Below are 23,086 nucleotides of genomic sequence, written 5' to 3' on the forward strand. Positions count from 1 at the left end.
ATAGGGTGGATTGAAGAATGGGGTTGATTGAAGAATAGGGTGGATTGAAGAATGGGGTTGACTGAAGAATAGGGTTGTAGCTAAGTAACTCCAAGGACATTAGGCTTTGTTAGCAACTACAGAGAAAAGGAAATTGCTAAGATAAGCTTTGCCAGAACCACCTGCTGGTTACTGATATGACAAGGATCCTAAAATGGAAGGATGAAGAAATAACCCACAGGGGTTCCAAGGCCCACTACCACATTTTAGTGCGCATGTGGGAGGAATTCTCTAGAAGTATGATGTAATGTACGTAATCTAATGAATATGTCTGCTTAAGGACAATATAATCACAGCGTGGTTGATGCTCAGAGACACGCTAGGAGGAGCTGTCTCCCGTGTTTCCCGGCGCCGCAATAAAGAATACCTGCCTGTCAACTTCGTTGGCGAGTTCCTGGAGATTTCTTCGAATCTAGGTCATGAAAGCTTCGCAGAAACATCCTTTAAATATTTAACAGCAGTTGAGCTACTGGGAGGCAGCTGGCAGGTTAATGATGTACACCAGGGTGCTGGGCACTGCCAGAACACCTGCTCCTTTCTCTTCGGTGCGCTATTTTGGGGGGGCTGCAGGACACGGCCCGCAACAACGGAGGAAGGGCTGTGGCTCAGGGGAACAAGCACCCACATGAGCACCTAGGAAGACCCGCGCCCCAGGCGTGCTACAGTTGGCGGTACCTCGGACGGTGCTAAAAGAAGTTGACATTAACACTCTTATGGTAGAGAACAGCGCAACCCACAGCTGCTATATAACCAGTCAACACAGCTTCACCACCCTTCTTACTAAGGCAGACTATTCCCTTCAACAAGATGGCAGCCCCCTTTACCAACATGGCGAGTCAATCCCCCATTGGCTCCCGCCACTGCCCCGCTATAGGCTGAGCCGCAGGCTTTCCCCGCCCCTACCGTCCACGGCCGTGCCCCGCAGTGGGAACTACATTACCCAGGACACCCAGAGCCCCCGAGCCCCCCCCCCGTTTATTGCCTTACGTAGCATGTCTCACTCTCCCGAGGATGGGGAACAAGGTGTGGTCTCGCGATAGTCTGTAGGGCCCGGGCGGACGCCACGCCTCGCTGTGTTCTGTTCAACTCCGCGCAGGAAACGAAACCGACCGAGTGGCTTGGGCGGACTGCGCGGCGCTCTGCTCCGTCGAGACCGCTGGCCTGGGCGCCATGGCGGCCGCGGAGGCGGCAGCCGCGCCTACGAAGGCGGCGCTGGATCGTAGCAGGCTCTCCCCGAAGGAAGAAGGGGAACTGGAAGACGGCGAAATCAGCGACGATGACAACTGCTTTAGGCCCTACGGCTACGAGCCCGGCGGCGGCGGCCTCGTCAGCAGCAGGCCCTACTCGAGGCGCAGGCCGCCTCCCGGCCTCCGCGGGGGCATGTCCCTTTCTTCTTCCTCCGGGCGCCCCTTCCCCCGCTCGCGGCACCAGCCCCCGCCGGAGATGGGGCACCCGCACGGCCACGGCGGGTATCGGCCGAAGGACTCATTCCGCTCCCATCCGCCGCCCATGCCGGCGTCGCGGATGCCCTCGGGATCGCACTCCGACACGGGCCCCCGGCTCTCCTTCTGGGAGCGCAGCCACAATGCCCTGGACCGATTCCGTTTCCGAGGCCGGCCCTACAGGGGCGGAGGTCGCTGGGGTAGGAGCCGAGGCAGCGGCGATCGGGGCGGCAACCCTCCGGGGAGGCCGCCCGTAGGGGGAGGCGGTGCCGGGTTCGGTAGCGGCCAGGGCTGGAGGGAGCCCTCACCGCGAAAATGTATCCTTGAGACGTGAGGGGGAGCGGAGGCTGGAGGCGCTGTGCTGCTGGGGTGGGTCTGGGAGTGCCGGTACAGCGCTACGTGGCCGAAAGCCGTGGGAGGGGACGCTCTGCCCTCCGGCTTTGGCACTAGGATTCCTGTAGAGGAGTCCTAACGGAGAAGGAGACTCCCCTTCCAGCCCCAGGGCTTGGCTGGGGCAGTAAGCAGGCCCTGCTTCTCAAGGAGAGCTTGTTGGGAAGCCGGATTACTGCCGTGACCTGGCTTGCAATCTGGCTGATCAGTCCCGTGTAGGGAAAAAGTATAGCCTGGAACAAAGCCTTACCTGATTGGATTCTAGGTGGCTGCTTTTTTTAGCCCGAAGTGTGAATATTGTGAAGCGGGGTCAGTGCGGCAGTTTTAATGCGTATAATTAAAGTGGCTTGGTTGTAAAGCTAAAACCCTAAGCTTGTTAATTTCCCTCATTGGGCAATAAAGGATCCACTGTTATTTCATTTGTGCTTCCAGCCCTTCAGAGGCTGGTACATATAGCTAAAGTTAACTTTTAAGTTGATCTAGGACTGTATACAGAGGATGTGATTTACATGGGAGTTTGGGTGATGTAGGAAGTGCCTGTTTCTCTATAAAGCCACCCCCAGCATTCATCGTAGGATATTCTCTGCAAATTGCGCCTAGACTTGCTGAGGTAGCTTTATAAAAATACGTCATTGCTTTCTAGGTTTGCTATAGAAGAGACAGGAAGACACTGATGCCGAGTCTTAACTTAGGGGCAGCCTGATACTGAAGCTTGATGTAACTGCATTGTTGCCTAACTGAAACCATAGACAAGTGTAAAAAACACTGAGAGAAAACTAGTGGTTAAAACCTGCTCTGCAGAATCCTACAGTGTTTTGTTGTCCTCTGTACTAATAGTCAAAGGATGTACATTGTTTCACTCTGGTGGTTGATCCCGTAAACAGGAATTTTTCCTACTTGCGCCAGTGCTTAAGGCTTTGAAAGCCACTCATGGGATCCTTATGTTAATTTAGATACAAGATTTATTTATCCGTGGTAGGATTTTTTTTAAATGTTGGTGGAATATGTAAACTAGAGATAAGAGATGCTTTTAGTCAGTCTTATTTGATAAAATTACAGCATAACTAAAGTCTTAATAAAGGCTGCTCATTGGAAGGCCTGACATTGAGAGGCAAGTGAAGATGTGATTTGCCCAAGGCTGCACAGTAAGACAGTTCTAGTGCTGAAAATGGATTGTAAAGTATCTTAATTTGAAGTGTTGTGATGGATACCAGAAAATGTTTAGTTTCTGTGTAACAAGTAATTTGCAGGGCAATCATATTGCTCATCCTAAGCAGACGTTGCAAAGCTTGTTAATATGATATGGAGTCTCCTCCATTTTAATTAAAATGTCATTCAGAAACCAGTAATTCCATTTTCAAACCAAAGGAAGGAAATTAAGAAATCTTCCCTGCTTCCCAATACTTAAAAGGCGCTCTTCTGTTTAAAAGTGGTAAAGTTTTAATGTTGGTGCTCTTTAATGGATCATATAGTTAAGGAATGGCCATGACTTTCATTCAGTGTAATTTGTTTCCTGTGTTTTTCATATTCTTGCCACCTGAAGGATTGAATATTAGAGTATCCTTAAATAGTCAGGTACCCCTTGTTGATACTGTTGATGGAGTAGGTGTAGTTCGTGGGCATGTGACTTCAGAAGAAATCTTCACATCAACAGGTACATGGAGGCATGTGGCCTGGAGTAGTATTTGGTATTCCTTCAGGAAAGTGAAATGTTTGTGTGTCTGCTAAGAGAGAGATGGTTTTTTATCTTTATCCTTGAAACTAGTACTTTGCACAGTGCCTTGCAGGAGTATATGTATAAATGGACTAAATGACCCAGTGGAACTCAGGTTACTTTTCTTTGGGTGTTAGCTTTTAACAGGCTTTTCTCTCTTAATTCCTACCAGCTTTAACACAAAGATGTTGGATAGTCATTCTGCAGAAATCCTTCCATAGACAAAAATGTGACTTTCTGTTCCTGTTGAATTCTAATTCTTCACAGTGTACATTTTTCTTCTAACCCACCAGTTTTTTTCAGTTGCTCTCTTTTTTGGCTGTAGGATGAAGAATAGGTTGTTGATTGAAAAATAGCCATTATTTTAATGTATATTTGTATATATAATGTATATATGCCTGTCTGCCTTTCATAGCACTCATTGTAGTCTTGCGTTCTGTATGTAGAACCAGGTACAAAAAAATTTCTGCACAAGTGAAACACGGTTTCTCATTAATACTGTTGTGGAAGCTCTAGCAATTGTATTAAACCAAGTACGAAAAAAAGTCTCAAAGCTTTGTCTTGTTACCCAACTCCAGATGACTCTAGAATTTATTGAAGTATTGAAGTATTTATTGAAGTATTTTCATATTAAATAGTAGACTTATTATAGATTATTAAATCACTTAATTAATGTCAGACTTTCCTGTCACTCAAAATTGCTAATGTAGCTGGTTTTTTTTTTTTTAATAGGAATGTGTTGGAAGTGAATTTGGCAAATAGGTTTATTACACAGTTTGGTGTTATACTGTATTCTGTGCTTTACCTCCTTTGTTGAACTACAGTTACTGCATACACCTCTTGATATTTTCAGCATATTTATAGATTATTTGTTTGCTTTCTGGATTTCATGTGATTTGTCTTTACTAGTTTCTGCTTTTTGTGCTGGTGCTTAAGAGAGCATTGTATAGGAAAACATTTCCTGATACTACAGAAATTGCTTTTTTGTAGGATACATGCCTAAATTCTTCATACCTGTGTTAGAAGTTAACATAAAGAAGCATCCGAGTTATTGGTGTAGGTTGTGAGCAGAAGACAGATAGAAAGTTATATTCTTGTAGATTTATTAGGTCTGCCTTTGGAGGACACCTGTTGTAGCTGTTAGCTTTACTCCCTGTATTAAAGAGATGATGTTGATTAAAAAGCATTTTGCATAACTGGATGTGAGTCACCTGTTATCACAGTGGGGTTGATACTGAAAGTCAAACGAGTTAAACCTGATAAGTTATCCTAAAAGATTTGCCCTCAAGCATGGTTATTTTACAGGATAATTTAGCTTTTCAAGTGTCAGGTGAAGTTATGAGGAAGTGAATCTCTAATAGTGAGAACTTTTATTCTGGATAGTTGCCTAAGAATATTTCAGTTTCCTGCACTGGACAATATGTTGTCAAGAGCAGCTATCCCTTGGGCATTCATAGGCCTTTTCTGAGTAGTTAGCAATTACCATTCCTCTTTTAGTGTTTTTTGAGTGTTTTGGTTGCAAACCTTTACCTACTTTTTTATTCGCTGCAGTTATTGATTATTCTGTGCCTTACTTGATTTGCTGAGCTACAGTTACTGCAGTATGTAATTGTGCTGTGGTTACACTCAGCATTTTATGAAAGGGTAAAATGAGTGAGAATTAATTTGACCTTTTCCAGAATGTCAGAATGGGAGTTAATACTTGAGTTATGAACTCTGGAAGTCTGACTTTGATAGGGAATTGTCTCAGCATTACAGCTGTTGTTTCTGGGAGGATGGTGTGAGCAAGGGACATGACTTCTCAGCAGTTAATGAAGTTTTTGTCATAAGTAAGATATTTTAAATTGTTAGAGAAAATGGTTATTTAAGCTGTCAGTATAGAATAATGGGTACATTTTGTGCATGCTGTTCATTTGTATAAAGCATATTTTCCAGGCTAACCTTAAGGTAAAATTAAGTATATGGGAATAATCTTAAATTGTATTTGTTTCATTTTAGTCTTCAGTGGTAATATTGCCACATGTTCTTGTCTTAGTTTTCTTGACCAGTAATTCAGCCAAAATTTTTGGAAGGTCCCCATCTAGAAAGAATTATTCTTCTAAAAGTGAAAACTCTGCAGAAGAAAGTTTTGAGGATCTGCTGTTGAAGTATAAGCAGATACAATTAGAACTTGAATACATTAATAAGGATGAAAAACTGGCTTTGAGCAACAAGGAAGGAAATGAACAAGATGCTGATAAAACAGTCAACACTGAGGACCAAGTACCTGCAGATAATAACAGTATTACAACAGATGCTATAAAAGAAATACCTCCTGAGGAGAAACCTCCAGTTATAGCCTTTCAGGCATTTGAACTGAAACCTCTCAGACAAAAACTACCTACTCCAGCGGAGAGAAGCAGATTAAAAAAAGGCAAAGAAGGAACCAAGCAGTCATCACAAAAACCTGAAGTCACAGAATCCGGCCAAGGTAGAGTTCTTTTGCTTGCCATGACATACATTTATTAGGTGTTGGGGAAAAGTTGCAGTGTTAAACATTTTAAGTTAAAAATTTGATTTACTTCTGCTTTATGTAATTCTGGGAAGCATGTTTTTGCTTTGTTTTTGTTTGTTTTAAATTTTTTTAACTAATGTATGTTTTGTAGTCTGATAATTGGCACAGAGCAGGAGGACAAGACTTGAAGGTTTTAGTTGCTGTTCCCAGCAGAAATCATTTGCTTTCAATGAGAGTTTTCTGTCTGCTTTGCCTTTGTTATTTTTGCGGAAGCAAAATGTGTTTTGTTTGGGTTTAAGATGAGAAGGTAACATTTAGAGTCATTTTTCTGCATTTTGTGTCTTAACGTATTTTCCTTAGTATAAGAAGCCTTTGTGAGATATTTCCACCAGAATGATTTTTGTCATTACTGATATTTGCAACTAGTGAAGAAATCATGGGCGAGAAATAGAAAGGATTTGTAGAAGACATGCACCCAAAGGGTAGAATTAGCTTCTTGTCCAGGTAATTCTGGACTGCAGGCCCAAAATCATAATGGCTCAGATACATGAGGCCAAAATCATAATTGCTCACATGCACAAACCACTGAGCAAGAAATAAGTTATGTCCAGCTGAGTTGTGGTTAAAGTCCTTGAGCTTACTTTTTAAGTCTGTGCAAAGAGTTAGCTTAAACTTCTTTTAAGACTTCTAATAAGTGTTTGCTGTGGTTGACGGTGTGCTTGTGGATATCTCTTACCATCTTGTATTAGCTAATTTGTCAGTGTATGTAAACTGTCAATTTGAGTGGGAAGAGACAAAGGAGTAAATGGATGGATTAAAATTACAGATGAGTAATTACTAGGAATATGAAGAAAGGAAGGACTAGAGCACTGAAAATTAGAATGATTTACATGTAACTTCAGAATGAGAATTGGAAGACAAAGCCTCTGAAGAAACAAGGAGAAAACTGGTAAATAGTAGTCAAACCACCTCATGTAATGTAGCTTTTTTAATGGCAGACATGAAGGAAACCACAGGTCTTGTCCATAGAATTATAACCAGTAGCCTGCAGGAAGAGAAGATAGCAAGACAGGAGGAGTAAAAGAGCTTTTAAAAACCTAAAGAATCTTAAAAAAATAAAATTAAAAAATAAAGTTTTTGCATCGAAACTTGGAAGCACTGAAGTTGAAAATGCAGTTCGTATGATAGTGAAAAACAGATGCTATAGTATGCGCTGTAAAAGCATCTTAATTTTTGCATACCACTCAAATGTATGACAAGAATGATCTGAGAGCACACCAATTTTATAAGTTACTGCTTTTGACAATGTAATGCAAACTTCTAAAGTAGGAAATCCAGTCTGATTTGAGTTATTGCTGGTCCACATGTATCAGGTGAAAGTATTCTACTTGATTATGCATATATTAATGCATTAGCAAAATTTGTTTTTCCATTATATTTGTTTTTAAATGATGTACTGGATGTTTCTCCAGACCTGTTTAAGTTGAAGAACTTGTCCTTAAAGTCAGGGAGGTTTGTGTCTCTTGCTAGAATTAATTCTCTGTGGTTCAACTGCTCTGACACACTTCACCATATCCCCTGCTTTCCTTCTTGCCCATTAGTTTGTTCTGCCTGCATTGTCCACTTCTGTCAGACAAACATTTCAGTTTGTGTAGTGTGTGTCCCTGGATGTGTCTGTCTGCATCACAGAAATTACTGTATCATCTCTGTTTCCCTAGTTCCATCCTGTGGACTGCATGGTTAAGATCTTTGGTAACTGTAATGAACTTTTGGAATTTTCTTTTAGGATACACACATGTATTAAATACTAGTTTTCTTCCTTTTATATGTGTGCTTCTAAAAAAACGCATGCATGTGCAAACAGGAAGACCTCCAGCATTAGCTATATGCTGTTTTTGTTTAGGTATAAGGTCCTCTAGAATAATAAATATATATATGGTTTAAACAATAGTTTTCTGAAAATGACCTTTCATAAAATATTAGGAAAAGTAAAAGCAGTAAAGAGTGCAAACCTTTTTTACCAATTTGATTTGTGGGAAGGAAACTCTCTTTGAGGAAAGGCTAATACAGGAAAAGTTTGCTAAACTTCTCAATACTTATTTCCTTCCCCTGATGCAAGTAAACATATGTGGTTATATACATGAGTTATGTATCTAATTTTGCTATCAATTATACCAATTGCTTCAAACTATAATAATTACGTAATAGTATACAGCATTATGTGTATTATATGTAAAATGTAATACTTCAATGTGTATATACATATATGCTATATAATAATCAGATGGATATATGGCTTTTGGGCAGACTAACAAATTAATGTGTCAACATACTAATGTTTAGCAAGAAAGCATAACCATTTCCTATGTATTTCCATAGGATAACTCTCTTCTGTTTTTGTTGGCGTGGAACAGAGCAAGTGTGTTCTTAAAAGCAGCTTTGGGTCGTTATATTTGATGCTGCAAAAGACTGACCAGTAACTCAAAATAGCTGCTGGTGGAATCTGAGATGCTCAGGACAGCAGCTGATACGAGATGGTGGCATAAAACAGATGGCAAGAAGTCTTTCTCCCCTTGCCTCCAAATCTGTTTTTTACTGGTTCTTGAGGAAATATTAAGAACGATTAGGAAATGACAAATCTTGCCTTAGGCTCATGGCATCATGATGATGTGAATTTCATCAAACATGCCAAGTTTATATTAATGTTTGTTAGTGTGTTCTTATACAAAAAACCTACTGCTATACTTTACACTTTGTACTAGTGCTCAAAAATGTGCTGTTTTTCTTTTAGAAGGTACAGAAGACAAAACATCTGAAACATCAGTGCGAAAGCTTAGGAGCTCAGATGTTACATCTGAAAAGGTAAGAGTATTCCTCCGTAGATGAGAAATAATTGCATTATGATGCTCTGATGGCTTTTTCCAAACTGCAGTCCAGAAATGTTTCAGTAGTCGAAACAGTCTATTCTTAATGAATGGCATTTAGCAGTACAGTAGGATTTTTAAGCTTCGTCTTGGTAAAAGATTTTGGGACAGAATTTGAAAGATTTAAAAAAAGAAGTTATATAATGCATCCTGACTTTTTGTCTTATTCTTTCTTTTCTCAAGAAGCTGCATGATGATGAGGATGAGATGTCTGAATTGCAACTTAGGCTTCTTGCACTTCAGTCTGCTAGTAAAAAATGGCAGCAAAAAGAGCAACAGGTGTTGAAGGAAAGCAAAGAAAAATTAACAAAGCCGAAAAGTGTAACACAGAAAGTCAAAGCCAGTACAAAAGCACATTCAACAAAAAAAACTAGTGTTACAGGTAAGTATAATGTTGCTGAAATGGCTATAAATAGCATGGCCTCTGAAATAATAAAAAAAATTAACATAATACATTATGTGAAACATTGGGCAGTGAGCCTTTAATCCTTCTAAAACCCTATCTGCACAAAGCTCTTGAAGAATCTAGGATTAGGGGGAACCATATAAGTGAAGTAATCACATATCATTTTATTTAAAGCCAAGCCAACTTTGAGGAGACAACAGACAAAGACGTCAAAGAAGCTGCAGCAGCAAAAGGAACAAGACAGGCGTCAGAAAGAGGAAGACCAGAGAAAACAAGAAGAGGAAGAGGAGAGAAGAAAGAGAGAAGAAGAAATCAGGAAAATTAGGGACCTCTCAAATCATGAAGAGCAGTACAATCGATTTATGAAACTAATTGGAGGAAAGAGGAGATCAAGAAGCAGGGTAACAAATTTGTTATATGATGTTCAGGGATTATATTTGGGATTATTGAATGATTTGTGTCTTGCCCATCCTGGTTCTGTCTCATGTGTGTCCATCATTCTCCATTCCTTCTACCCCCCCAACCCCCCCAAAAAAAAAAGCTCAAAGTGTTTCAGTGTTTACAGTGTTTTAATCCAATGCTAGACAGGCATTCCCTTTGGATTTTGTAAGATCAGCTTTGTGTGACTTGTATATTTGGAAGTCAGTGGTATTTTCCTTCTAAAATATTTTGAATGTTGCAAGCAAAGAGCAGCCTGTAATTTAACACAAACCAATCAACCAGACTTCCTTTGCTTTCTTCTCTTAGACAGCAGTTTTGTCTCTATATCTTCAAACTTAGGCCTACACAACGTCAGTGGCCTGCTTCTTTCAAAATGTTGCCTGGCATTTGGTTTCTTTGTAGTGCTTTTTTAATTTGTCAAGGTACAAAATATGTTCAGGCACAAAACATAATTAATTCAGCCTCATTACAGGATGGCACAACTGTGTCACATTTTTAAAGGAGAGGACTTACTGCATTGGTCATGCTGTGCTTGTAGGCTGTCTTCATTCTCTTGAGATTAGCAAAAAGGCACTTGAATTGCTAATGTTCTATTTCTAAAACATTGGTACCTTGCAAAGAAAATGACTTCTCTGTCAGCATTAATTCTTCCATCATGGGAGCAGTACAGCTGCTGCAGCTAGATGCTTCAAGTGCTTGGAGCTACTGATGCTGTAAGGAAAAATGAAACTACAGCTAAGGGAATTGGCACTCTCTGATTTGAGGTCATGTTATAGGGGAATCCCATTTATAATAATGAGTGGAAAACTGAGACTGAAAGTGTTCAAACAGTAGGAATTCTAAAAGCTACCAAAACGTCTACTAAATGCCTTCGAAAGATACAAATTGAGGAGTCCTGAGAAGTCATGCTTACTTGTTCTGCCTGTGTTCAGTGTTCACTGAATATTGTTTGGCATGTGTATAATGTTGGGCATTCTTTAAACAATCCGATACATTAGTTGTCATTCTCTGGACGCATTTCAGTGTGGTATGTGACTCTTCTGGGACAGTTAGAGGATTCTCCACCTGAGATACCAGTCACAGAACAATCAGAACATGTTTCACCTAAACACGTAACTGCTGTCATAGTGAAGATGATACTTGTGCAATTTTGTATTGTTTCTAACAAGGGTAGTTGTAAGTGTTCTTGGTGACCTCTATGACACCTAAACAACAATAATAAAGCATTTAATTCTCTTTCAGTGTTTCAGAAATATGTATTTAGCCATTGCAACTTAAAGATAGGTATTGACCTGATAGGTATTTAAAAATTGCTTCTGTCTGTTGTGACCACCCCTCTCTCAAGAGATCCAGGTTTAAAACTATTAATTTGGCAAGTTACTACCAGCAGTGGATTTGATTAGAAGATAATCTTCAGTTTGCTTTTTGTAAAAACTAAGTAAATTAGATTTATAAAACAATTTGACAAAATTACAAGGACCTTTTCCTGAAATTTATTTTTAATTGATTTCTGCCAAAAGAATAACATAAGACCAGCTATAAAATAAACTTTTTTTTGTGTTTAGTCATCAGATACAGACTTGAGGCGGTCAGTGGATAAGCAGTCTACAGATAGTGCAGGAGGCATATATCAGTATGATAATTATGATGAAGTTGCTATGGATACAGATAGTGAAACCAACTCTCCAGGTAAGACTTGCGTAATTTTTTTTTTTTTAATATGTTGATTGGTAACAATAGCTAAAAAGTAGGAAATGAGTCATCATTTTTAGAAGGAAAGTCTTTTGTAATGTAGCAGTTACAGAACTAACATTTTAAAGTGAGTGAATTCTGTCTTGTTTTAATGCTGGCTCTCTTTGTTCTCCATGTCTGATGTAGTGGTATTGTGAAGATCTTTGAGGTTATACCATTCTGATTGCAGTGCTGTGTAGTTTATACTTCTACATTTCCAAGCAGCTATGTAGAAAGTAAGGGCTCTGGTGTTGACTGGATAGACAGCAGGATTACAAAAACCGGTGTTCCAATGAACATTAAGTGAAATGTGAGTCAGCAGTGTGGCTTTGGGTGATAGAAGTGATCTGTGGTGCAGGTTGTAGTACTGTGATTGCAATGGGTTGCTAAGCACTGACAGGACTGTATCAGTTTTCTGGTTTCATAGCAGAAGAAGGATAGCGACATACTAGGAATCTAGCAAAGGGCTTTTTTTGGCTAAGGCCTGTTTAGATAAAGTTCACTGTGGACTCTAGCATTTGATTTATGGACAGGAATTGGGAGAATGGGGTTTGTTGAGAAGGCTAAAGAAGGCTTTTACTACTGTTTTCACCTATGTAGAGGGGCAATTAGAAAGCAGAACCAAATTCTAACCTCTGTGGAGTGAGCTACAGAAGGACAAGGGGCAATGCTTAAATTGTAACAAAATAAATACAGATACAAGGGAAAACTTTCACAGAAGATGGTCAAACACTGGAGCAGGTTAACTAGAAATGTGGCATCCATCCTCAAATATACTTGGACAGGGCAACCTGACTTTGGGGGTTGAGCATGTGAAGTGTTGAGTAAAGCATCATTATGCATTCTGCTTGGTTGGCCATCTTTATTCTCTTGCTTCTCATCTTCCATATTTTTTCTTCCTTTTTTCCCCTCATTTTTAGTCCTTTCTTGCCAGCCTTCCTTGTGCATCATTAGTTTGCTAAAATACTGCACCTGGTCTTTCAGGCACACACACTACATTAGTCTTTTCTTCTTGAAGTATCTCAAACTCTAGTTTTATGTTTCAGAATTCAATATCAGCTGTGTGTTTGGTCTGCTTCTGTCCCAGTTGGCATTGTAATTTTTGTGGCCAGTAATCAGGAGACTCATGTGTTGAGATACCTCATTTAAGAAGGTAGATTCTTGCAGATTAAATCAAAGAGGGCTAAATCATTCTGAAACATTACTGTAGTAGTACTGTTCGGCTGTACCTGCACTTCATATGTAAAATAGAAAAAGGATAGGTAACTACTATTTTTATATACATGTATGTAAGAAATAAATGCACTGTGCTGTGTCTGGTATTACCTTTCAGATTGATGCATAATAAAAGCATTTGTCTCCTGCTGCTGCATTAAACCAGTTGAATTATAAGCATGAGCTGGTGTTTAGTAATTACCTGCCAAATTCCTTATGCTCAATAATTTGTTTTTAATTACAGCTTCTTCTCCAGTGCAGCCTCCTTTCTTTGAGTGTCCAGTAGGATATTTCCCACCTCCAGTACCACCAATTTCGTTGCCACTACCACCTCCAATTCCAGTAAGTAACCTTGAAAGGAGCATGCTTTTTTAAAATCCTGGTAATTCTCATTACATCTCATTTGTAATGCTAAAGTTAGGATTAAATTTAGGTTCTGTTTTTGATAAAGTTCTCTGTTTGGTGATTCCCTTGAACTGATAGACTTGGTTTTTAAACTTATTTCAGCAAAGTTTTGGCAGATCCAGTTCCTGTTAAATGCAAATTCTCCCTTTTGAGCAAGTTTTTTCTTTTAACTGTTAGAGCTATGCTGTTTCATAACAGAAAGCAAAGATTGCCTGAGGCACATGAGGAAAAATAATGAATTGGAATTGTTAGTGCAAGGCAATTTTGCTTCCTGTCTCTAGGCCACGTATGTAGGTAGGGTTATTCTCTGAATTGTTACCTTGATACGTGGGGGAAAACCAGCCAAAAATGTAGCTGATCCATCCTTTCAGACTTCCTTTATTTTGACTATATGTCTTCTCATGTAAGAGTCCCTTGGGAATCTAATTAGTCTTGGGAATTTTTTTCCCCACTACTTCACTGAATGACTGTTAGCTGCCTTAGTAAAGCGGTAGAAAGTTGTCATTTCCTGCCATGACAGCTTCTGAATTTTTAACTGAGGGAAATGCTAATTTTGTTAGCTAAGACAAATTCATAGAACTGCTTAAGGACTGCTTTTTCAAGGTGTGTGAGCCTGTCTGGTCAGCCATGGTTTTGTGGCTTTTCTCTGATTCCAATTCTCATTTATGTGTAGTTTGTATGCTTGCACTACTTTATTATCCAAATGTAACCTTGTTGCATTATCTTTGAGTAACTAAATGTTCAGCAGTGGCCTTTGACAGTGAAGTAAATCCACTGCAGTTTGAATTAGTTTTAAACCATAAAATAATTTAGGTCTCAACCTCTACTAAATAATCATAAAGTAATAGTAATTTTCATGTTTCAAACCCTTGTTTTCGTTTTTATAGCAGCCTGTACCATCTTTGAGCCAGCTTTACGCGGAGGGTATTTCTTGTGTTTCTCTTGAGCCACCTCCACCTCTTCCCCCACTTCCCCCTGAAGAGCCTGAACAGCCACCAAAACCTCCTTTTGCTGATGAGGAAGAGGAAGAGGAGATGCTCTTAAGAGAAGAATTGCTCAAGTCTTTAGCCAACAAACGAGCTTTCAGATCTGAGGTACTCCATTGTTTTTTTAATCTAAACCTCTAGATGGCAGTCTTGACCAAAATTAAATGTAACCTGCCAAGTGAAGATTAAAAAAAATAAATTAATATTAAATATTAAATTAATTAAAAAAAAGTAAGATTAAAAAGCCAGGGCTTTTTAATGCTGCCTTTCTGATTACTTAAGAAAAGGCTCTCAATTTCCATCACCCTTTGCCGCCCCAAAAGAAACTGAACCAAAAGCCACCCCAGAACACCCTTTGAATTGTAAATTACAGCTTGGTTTTTATTTATGAAGGAATTATGAAACTTCAAGGTACTAAAAATTGAGTATGTGTAGGGAAATGGGGATTGTGTTTTCTGCAGAAAAAAGCTTATTAATCAGCTGTCAGAAAACAAGATGCTGTTTTAACAGCCTAGCAAAAGGAGTTGCCAAAGGTTAACTGTTTTTTTTGGTGTTCTGCTTGTTTTTGGAGTGAGAATAACATTTTGTGTTTAAAAATATAGGTTGTTTTGACCTCAGTAAGTCACAGATCTTTTGCAATTGACCTGTGAATAACTGACATGTTCTTGTGTGCCTTGTTTGATACTGTTGCAGAATTGCAGAATTTTGTCTAATATGTTTGGATAGTCTGCCTGAATCGCAGTTCCAAGGAATATATCACATACCCTTTTATGCTTATGTTTGTCTTTTTAAATAGCTCTGCATAGTGCATATTTTTATGGCCATATTTTTGTTTTATTTTATTAGGAAACTTCAAGTAACAGTGGTCCATCATCCCCTCCTGTTCCAGATAACTTGCAGCCTGTGCCAAGAAGCAATCTGACCGCTGTCAGTATTAATACTGTGTCTCAGCCACGGGTACAAAATACAAAGCTTGTCAGAGTACCGAGGCTTCCAAGAGCAGTGATCACTGTAAGAAAATATTGGTTTTTCTTTATTAATAAGAAAACAAGTTGAAATTGCCCTCAGTTCAAGTGAGCAGCAGACTTGAGGTTTTCTAGCAATGCAGCACAGAATGGCGGAGCATTAAAAATTTGAATTATTCATAGCTTTAGTAGTCTGTATGCTCTTCTAGAATTTCACACCAAAGTAAAAATATACAGCTTGAGAGCATCAAGCACCAGCACTCATTTGAACTGAGAAAGACTGTAAATATAGTTCAGTTAAATTCTTTTCCACATTAACACAGACTGAAGGGTGCTGTTCAATGGTAGCTAAGCCAATCTAATCACTGTATTGCCAGAAAAGTGATGGTGTTGCTCTTTCTCCCACTCTTGGCCACATGATGTCTTCCTTTTCTCTTAAGCAATAGGACTGATGCTTCAGACCTCACTTTAACCTGGTTAATGTGCTAAACTGGTTAGAAAACTAATCTAGGATGGGGAAAAAGGTATTTTTCCTTCTAGGGGGAGTTGGAATTTGTCAGTGAGCAGTGTGTGAGCATCAGAGCAGGCACAGAAGTGCTCGTGAATGGCATGTCTGTGAGTACATTTGGAAGACTGAGGAGAGAGTATTCTCCTCAGGCAGCAGCCAACTTCATTACATTAGCTTAAGCCTTATTTTGTAACTTGACCTTCATTTGAATGGTCACAGGAGGTATGGGCAGCTAGCATTTGATTTGTGATGTCTGCAGTCTTCTTGGATTGTTGGAAATGTGTTGATAAAACTGTACTGGCCAGACTGAAGCCCATGTAATTGGCTATTTATGGTAGTGAACCATATATAGAGGCTAATTTGTGATTATTTTAGTGGTGTATGTTGTAAAGCTTGGTTTGTGGCACCTCTTTGCCTCTAATGTGTAGTCCATACCTTTGCTTTTCTGTCAGTGAATGTCATCTCTAAGACTAATTGTTTTGCTAAATTTGGATGAATATATGGCATCTTTCAGACTGCTACATCACTGTCAAATCTAGCTATAGCCGGCTAACAACTTTCTTGCTCAAACATACAGACTGTATGATCACTTATGGTTACCTGATGCTGTAATGGAGGGGGGAACCCAAAACCTTAAGATGGTAGAGACCTGAATGTTCTTGGTTGGTTTTTTTTTTTTTTTGGTCATTCTAAGGCCTGTTTTTCTTTCTGTAGGAAAATTACACTCTTAAGCTTAGAATGGGTGGATTTTTTTTGTCTGTACCCATCTTCATAATCTACTTTAAATTCTAGGTATAACTGTAGTAATTCTTCAATTTGGACATGCTGATATCCTTTCTGTCATTGTTTCACATTTACTTACACTTTTTTTGTGATCTTCTGTTTAAATACTAAAGCTATTCAAAAAAACCCTTCAATTGAGGGGAGTGAAGTCATGCATTAATGAGGGAACACGAGACTTGCATAAATGAGGGAGAACATATGTTACTGGGGAGCTGTTAGTTTGTCTTAGTAACATAATGAAAGTCTCTTATCAGCTGTGCTCTTATGTAAATGTTAAAAAACTTGCAGTGGAAATTCAGTGCCTGTTGCTCAGTTGGTGGACTAATACCTTGTATTTGAATCAGCTAGGTGTGGAGTTAAGGACCTCTGCTTGGTGAAATAGGTTACAGATGCTGGTTTGCTTTTTCAGTGGCATCTGGTAACCCTTTTTCAAACTAGTCATGGACACTTGGAGTCTGTTCACAAATTGAAAATGTGTCTTAAAACATTACAGGGAGATCCTGCATTACAGCTGAGGCTATAGTTCCCTTGCAGCAGAAGCTAATCTTGCAGAAGGAGTGTGATGGTAGTTGCCTGGTGTTACTTTACTAATTATACGTTTTGCTGAACCACAGCAAAAAATAACACCAGGGAATAAACACCTGGAGAAAAGTGGATTTTTACCTTCCCTACTATCAGCTTTTCGTGTGGAAGAAAAACCAGGGAAGGCAGTTAGAGATGGTTTGCTTTACACAACTGTGCTAAAAGCAGCTTGGCAGCTTTGTTTTTTTAGTACTAAAAGCTAGTGATACTGAAGGGGTATATTTGGCATCTGAAGACGAGAAGGCCTTGTGGCATTAACTTAGGTTTCCATAGAGCTACAGACAGAATATTTGCAAAGAGAGGACTGGTGCCTTGTTCTGTCTTACACGTTGACATTTCACCTACCTGTGCTATGGCGGTGCGAAAATGGTACAGCTGTAGTACATTCAGAAGTAGCAGATGCTATCCTTATTTTAAGAACTGTCTAGAAAGAGAGTATCAACAAGAAGCAATTGTGGAAATTGGGTATTTTTCATTTCAGGGTGGTTTTTTGGGGGGTTTGTTTTTTTTTTTGTGTGGAGTGTGTGCTTTGAAGAGGTGTCGTCTTGAGCTAAAGGTTGAACATGTAACTGTCCAGACCTACACTGGGAGATGGGAAGTACAGTTTTGGAAATGGGAACTAGTTGCTTCTCTTCAAGCTCTAATTCCAGAGATTTCAGGTTAATGTAAATTAAATTGTCTGCTTGTTTCTTTGTGCTGGAATTGGCAGTCATCTGAACTTTAGTGAGCTGTTTCAGTTAGTGATGTTGTCAAAAAGTGATTAATTTTGTTTCCTTTGTTCTTTATGCACTGCTGGTGTTCTGCCAATTTTAACTGCCTGAGCAGCATACTAAGGTCAGCTAAGTATAACTGGGGGACAAAAGGCATCACAGCTGTGTGGCAGAAATCTGAGGGAGTTCTGGTAGATCTGCCACCGTATTTCTAATTCATATTTGGTTGATTGTTACCTTTCAGTTACTTAACAACTTTGCTTGCAAATGTGAGATTTTCACTACAACTGAAATAATTCAGGAAGTATAGGAGTCAAAGGTTTGAAATTTGTATCCTGTGACTAAAGAGGTCTAAATATGCTGCAGATGTTTGAAAACAGGTTGAAAATGTTGAAGTGCGTTTCATGTGTCATTTCCAAGAAATGGGTTTGTTATCTCCATCTTACAGTGGAGGTGCACAAATGCTGAGGCTTTTTCTTACAGTGCAGTAGTGTTGTGCTACAATAACAAAAGGAGATAATCTCTTTTTTTCTCTGCTAATAAATATGTGCTTAGTTAAATCTGTCTTTTAATTTCTTGCTATAAAACTTCTTTCATTCTTCCCTACAGCTTCCAAAACACAAGTCTGTTGTGGTTACATTAAATGACTCAGATGATAGTGAGTCTGATGGAGAGCCATCTAATTCAACTAGCAGTGTGTTTGGAGGATTAGAATCTATGATAAAAGAAGCAAGAAGAAATGTTGAGGTAAACTGTCAGCATTTAGGAGGTTTATTTTTAATTATTTTGCTTTGTATATGGAGTTTAACCTTAGAGTTTGGTAAGGAAATACTGGATTTCATTAGAAACGGGCAAGAGTTGACTACATTACTCCTGTCTGCACCACTACAATGTAATTTGGATTGCATAAGCTAATTAAAATAATTTTATTGGTTAAGATGGCATCCTGGAGATAGAATTTGTAATATATTTTAGTTTCATTTCTTCAGTTAAAAATTCAGTGCATCTTTAAGGAAAAAATATTGGCTTTAAAATATATTGCTAGCCTTGAACAGCCTTAAGTTTGTGCTGAAGTGCCTCTTAAAAATAGTATTTAATAGCTGTATTTAAAAATAATGTGACTAGTACTGACTTGAACCTCACTGTAACAGGCATCAAAAATCAAAGCCCCTCCAAAATCAGAAAAAGAAAATGATCCAATGAGAACTCCAGAGGCTCTACCAGAAGATAAGAAGATAGAATACAGGCTCTTGAAAGAAGAGATTGCCAGGTACAGCTAATTGTTAATGTAAATTGTATATTCTTTATATTCCTTTACTAGTGTGTTTCTGTCATTGGAAGGAAAACTCGAGTTTGAAAACCTTGCCATTACCTTCAGTTTTTAGTAAAACAACATAGGAGTCTAAAAAAGTCCTTGGATTTGAACAGACTTAGTTGTTTGCTTGCCATTGCAGTTGTGGAAAGTAATTTTCCTTTTAACTTGAAATCTTGTCCTCCTACTTCTTTGAAGATTTTTAAGACTATTTGTAGTACTCACTGAAATGTGTCTTGAAGCTACTGACCATCTTTGCTTTTAACATCTGTTTCAGTCGTGAAAAGCAGCGCTTAATTAAGTCTGATCCACTGAAAAACAGTTTGCCCCCTCCAAATTCTGATAGTGAAGTTGATGCGATTGGGAGAATAGCAGTAGTGACGAAACAGGTAACAGAAGCAGAAGCAAAGCTTAAGAAAAACAGGTGAGTATTTTGCTGTCACAAGTTTGCTTAGCAGGAGAAAAATAGTAAATAATCTTTTTGAATGTAGCATTTAAAGTATAGCAAATAATTGGTTTTCTGTTGTCTTGAATAACTATTTGTTGAGTGTTGTTTTCACTACTCTGTACCTTTTGAGGATAGCATGTTTCTATCAGATATGCCTGATACATATATACACTGTTTGAAGCTTTTCCTGTATACCTTTCCTCTTTTAGCATGCCTCTTCCATGTTTCTCACCCTTCTTCCAAATTGCTGTGGGAAATATAAATGCTTTACATCCTTCTCTGCTTCTGTTGCCACAATTATTTCTGTGTGGTCTTGTTAGCAAACTGGCATATGGTCATATATCAGCTGAAGGACACTTCCCCCCTCCCTTTATTAACACCCATCTGTCTTAAGTCTTTATCTTGTTTCTTTTAATGCATAACTTGTTGTATTTGATTACTCTGCTATTGTGCTGTGATACTATGACCTGTAGTCTACTAATGTGTGTATGTGCCCTGAGGAAGAATTGCTTTCTTACTCAACAGAAAGCAAAACCACGTGTGGTTTGGATATCTTAATGTTAACAACAGTATTAAAGATACACCACTTGCTTACCTTCCCTTGTCCTCATAACTAGAATGTTGGGGGGGGGGGGTTGTGTGTGGGGTGTTTATCTGCTTGTTGTGGCTTAAGTCCAGCTGGTAACTCAGAACCACACAGCTGCTTGCTCACTCTCTCCCTTCTTCCCTTGCCCCCACTCCCTGAGGGATGGGGAAGAGAATCAAAAGAACGTAACTCCCATGGGTTGAGATAAAAAACGGTCCAGTAACTAACATATAACACAAAGCCAGTACCACCATTAATAAGGGAAATAAGGGGAGAGAATATAAAAGGGGAAAAGGAGAATAAAACAGTAAACAGCAGTGATGCATAATACAATTACCACCCACCAACCGATACCCAGCCGGATCTGAGCAGTGATCTGGGCCTTCTGAGTAACTTCCATGGGTTACTGGGTAACTGGGCATGATGTGCTGTGGTATGGAATACCCCTTTGGCTAGTTTGGGTCGGGTGTTCTGTCTCTGCTTCCTTGCTGTTTCCTGTGCCCATCCTCACTGTCAGAGCATGAGACTGAAAATTCCTTGATCAGAGTAAGTGTTACTTAGCAACAACTGAAAACACTGGTGTTATCACCGTTGTTCTCAGGCTAAAGTTGAAAACACAGCACTGCACCAGCCACTAAGAAGGACTAAAAATGACTGCTACTGCTGAACCCAGAGCACTGCTTTATACTGACATGCTGAACATGGAATACTGATATCTGCTGGATGTGCTACCAGTATTTATTTTCTCGTGGATATTAACTGTCTGGAGAAACTTAGAATGTTGTTTAAGTGAAAAAGAGCTGGGTTCTTAAATAACTAAGGTTTCGGAGGGGCAGCAGCAACTCTCAAAAGCCTTTGGAAAAAAACCCATTACATCGTTTTTCTACTTTTAGACTTCTGTTGATGAAGGATGAATCAGTCTTGAAACATTTATTGCAACAAGAGGCCAAGAAGAGGGAGAACGTTCGAATTGCTGAAAATAAAATTAACAAACTGGCTGAACAGCTACAAGCAACAGAGAAGATCTTGAATGTGAATAAGATGTTTCTCAAGAAGCTTCAGGAACAAGTAACGTGAATTAATTTGTTTTGCTTCTTAGAGACAGAAATCTTGAAATGGGAAGGCTGAAGTTTTTGAGGCACTAGGCTTTCTTTGAATTAATCATTAATTCTCACATCTTTGCTGATAGCGATTGTGTTTTATTATGTGGTCGTATCTGAAAGTATGCATTTTCATTTTCTTTTTTCAGATTCATAAAGTTCAACAACGAGTTACAGTAAAGAAAGCTCTGGCATTAAAATACGGGGAAGAACTTGCTCGAGCAAAAGCATTAGCAAGTAAGGAAATTGGGAAGCGAAAACTGGAGCAAGATCACCTTGCAGTAAGTCTGCATACTTTAAAACCATGCTGTACTTGAAAAGCAGTAGCAGGTTTGAGTAGGGAGCCTAGTTCAAGTGGGATTTCAGGAAAGTAGGGAAACATTTCAAAAGCACTGTAGGAATTCTCAGAATTCAACAGAATAAGAATTAATCACTTCAGAAGAAAACTTAAAAGCCTACATTCCTGTGCCAGGGTGGTGTCAGTAGTAGATAATATCAAGCAACTGTATTCTTGTGAAGGAAGGAAGTACTTTACTGTCTGTAGAGCATCAGTGATCTGGTTAAAACTATATAGCAAAGATGCTGAAGAGGGCATATGATCTTTTGAAAAAAACCAAAATACAGAGTGGGGGGAAAAAAAGCTAAGATCTTTACGTAAATTTTATTTTTTTGTTTTCTCCCCCCCATCCAACACCACTGTGTATACTTGTTTTATAGCTCACCTTTTAAACGTGGCCAGAACTTCTGCTGAAGCTGCGTACATGATGTAGGGTACTTTTTATCAAAAACCTGCAAGCCTGCCAATTAAATTGTGTCAAACTCTTGTGGTTTTCCTTCTCTTTGTTGAAGTTTTCTGGCAAGGTTTGAAAAATGTGCTTTCATAACTCTGAATTAAATATCTTGCCCATGTTTCATTCACCTCCTGTCAAGAGATCAGTAAATGTGAAAATAAAATAAAGCGGAATTTTTTTCCTTTTCAGCCAAACAAAACGTTGAAATTGGAGAACTCCCCTGCATCAAGTCCAAAAAAGCATTCAGCAGAATTGATTGCACTAGAGAAAAAAAGACTACAGCAACTAGAGCAGGAGTATGCTCTAAAGATTCAGAAATTGAAGGAGGCCCGTGCGCTTCAAACCAAGGAACAGTCAAATACTGCGCCTCATGCAGAAGAGGAATCTGAATTTGCATTACCTCAGCCATCACTTCATGATCTCACACAGGATAAATTGTCTTTGGACACTGAAGAAAACTACTTCGATGATGAAGTTCTGTCTAATTCCACCAGAGAACGAAGGAGATCCTTCAAAGAATCCAATTCTTTCACTAAACCAAATCTTAAACACATGGACACTCCAAAGCAAGAAACTATAAACAAGCTTTCTAAAAAGGCATCGGAGGAGCCTGAGCTATTCCTTGGGTTGAATATTGATGAACTGAAAAAACTGTATGCTAAAGCTGACAGCTTGAAAGAGCTTCTAGAGAAAAGTACTGCCTCTATAGTAGCTAAGGAAGATCTGTTGTGTGGTCAGGTAAATATTTTAAAACCTTTTAAAACATGTCTTTATTAGGTGGCGTTGCAATTGCTTTATGTATCTGTCTGTTTCCTAGGAAATTTCAGTGGACATGGATGTTGATACATCAGAAAGTAAAGAAACTGAATCAAAACCATATCCATTTGAACCATATCATAGTCCTCTTCTAGTATTTAAATCCTACAGGTATGAAAACTGTAGCAGCCTTTTTGAATACATGTGTTTGTCTGTTTTTGTTCATATATTTTTGTTCACTGCTTGTCCTGGGTAATTGAATCTTAAAAAAATAGGAGGCATTTGAAAACAAGGTTTTTATATCCAATATGAAGCAATCTAAAATCCAGGAAAGAATTAATGGAAGTGTATTTATTAT

General features: G+C 39.0%; 1 protein-coding gene across 4 annotated transcripts in view; it reads left to right on the forward strand.

Annotated features, from left to right (window-relative positions):
- The first annotated feature begins 1,133 nt into the window (after window positions 1–1,133).
- Window positions 1,134–23,086, forward strand: part of ZFC3H1 (zinc finger C3H1-type containing) — a 39,959-nt gene continuing 18,006 nt past the window's right edge. For 2 of the 4 annotated variants that reach the window (XM_061367994.1, XM_061367997.1), the window contains exons 1-16: window positions 1,134–1,798; window positions 5,642–6,055; window positions 8,871–8,941; window positions 9,187–9,385; window positions 9,584–9,810; window positions 11,416–11,539; window positions 13,041–13,138; window positions 14,089–14,295; window positions 15,034–15,198; window positions 18,345–18,482; window positions 18,887–19,005; window positions 19,325–19,471; window positions 20,975–21,149; window positions 21,331–21,462; window positions 22,162–22,710; window positions 22,790–22,899. In XM_061367994.1, coding sequence (XP_061223978.1) covers window positions 1,210–1,798; window positions 5,642–6,055; window positions 8,871–8,941; window positions 9,187–9,385; window positions 9,584–9,810; window positions 11,416–11,539; window positions 13,041–13,138; window positions 14,089–14,295; window positions 15,034–15,198; window positions 18,345–18,482; window positions 18,887–19,005; window positions 19,325–19,471; window positions 20,975–21,149; window positions 21,331–21,462; window positions 22,162–22,710; window positions 22,790–22,899 — 3,464 coding nt within the window. In that variant the 5' untranslated portion in view covers window positions 1,134–1,209. The remainder of the gene's footprint in view (window positions 1,799–5,641; window positions 6,056–8,870; window positions 8,942–9,186; window positions 9,386–9,583; window positions 9,811–11,415; window positions 11,540–13,040; window positions 13,139–14,088; window positions 14,296–15,033; window positions 15,199–18,344; window positions 18,483–18,886; window positions 19,006–19,324; window positions 19,472–20,974; window positions 21,150–21,330; window positions 21,463–22,161; window positions 22,711–22,789; window positions 22,900–23,086) is intronic. The other 2 variants (XM_061367995.1, XM_061367996.1) reach the window with 2 other exon arrangements.

Source organism: Neopsephotus bourkii, unplaced genomic scaffold (assembly GCF_033783945.1).
Source record: "Neopsephotus bourkii isolate Nb327-2 ecotype Australia unplaced genomic scaffold, CSIRO-AGI_Nbou_v1 NB_1423, whole genome shotgun sequence".
NCBI classification, from domain to species: Eukaryota; Metazoa; Chordata; class Aves; order Psittaciformes; family Psittacidae; genus Neopsephotus; species Neopsephotus bourkii.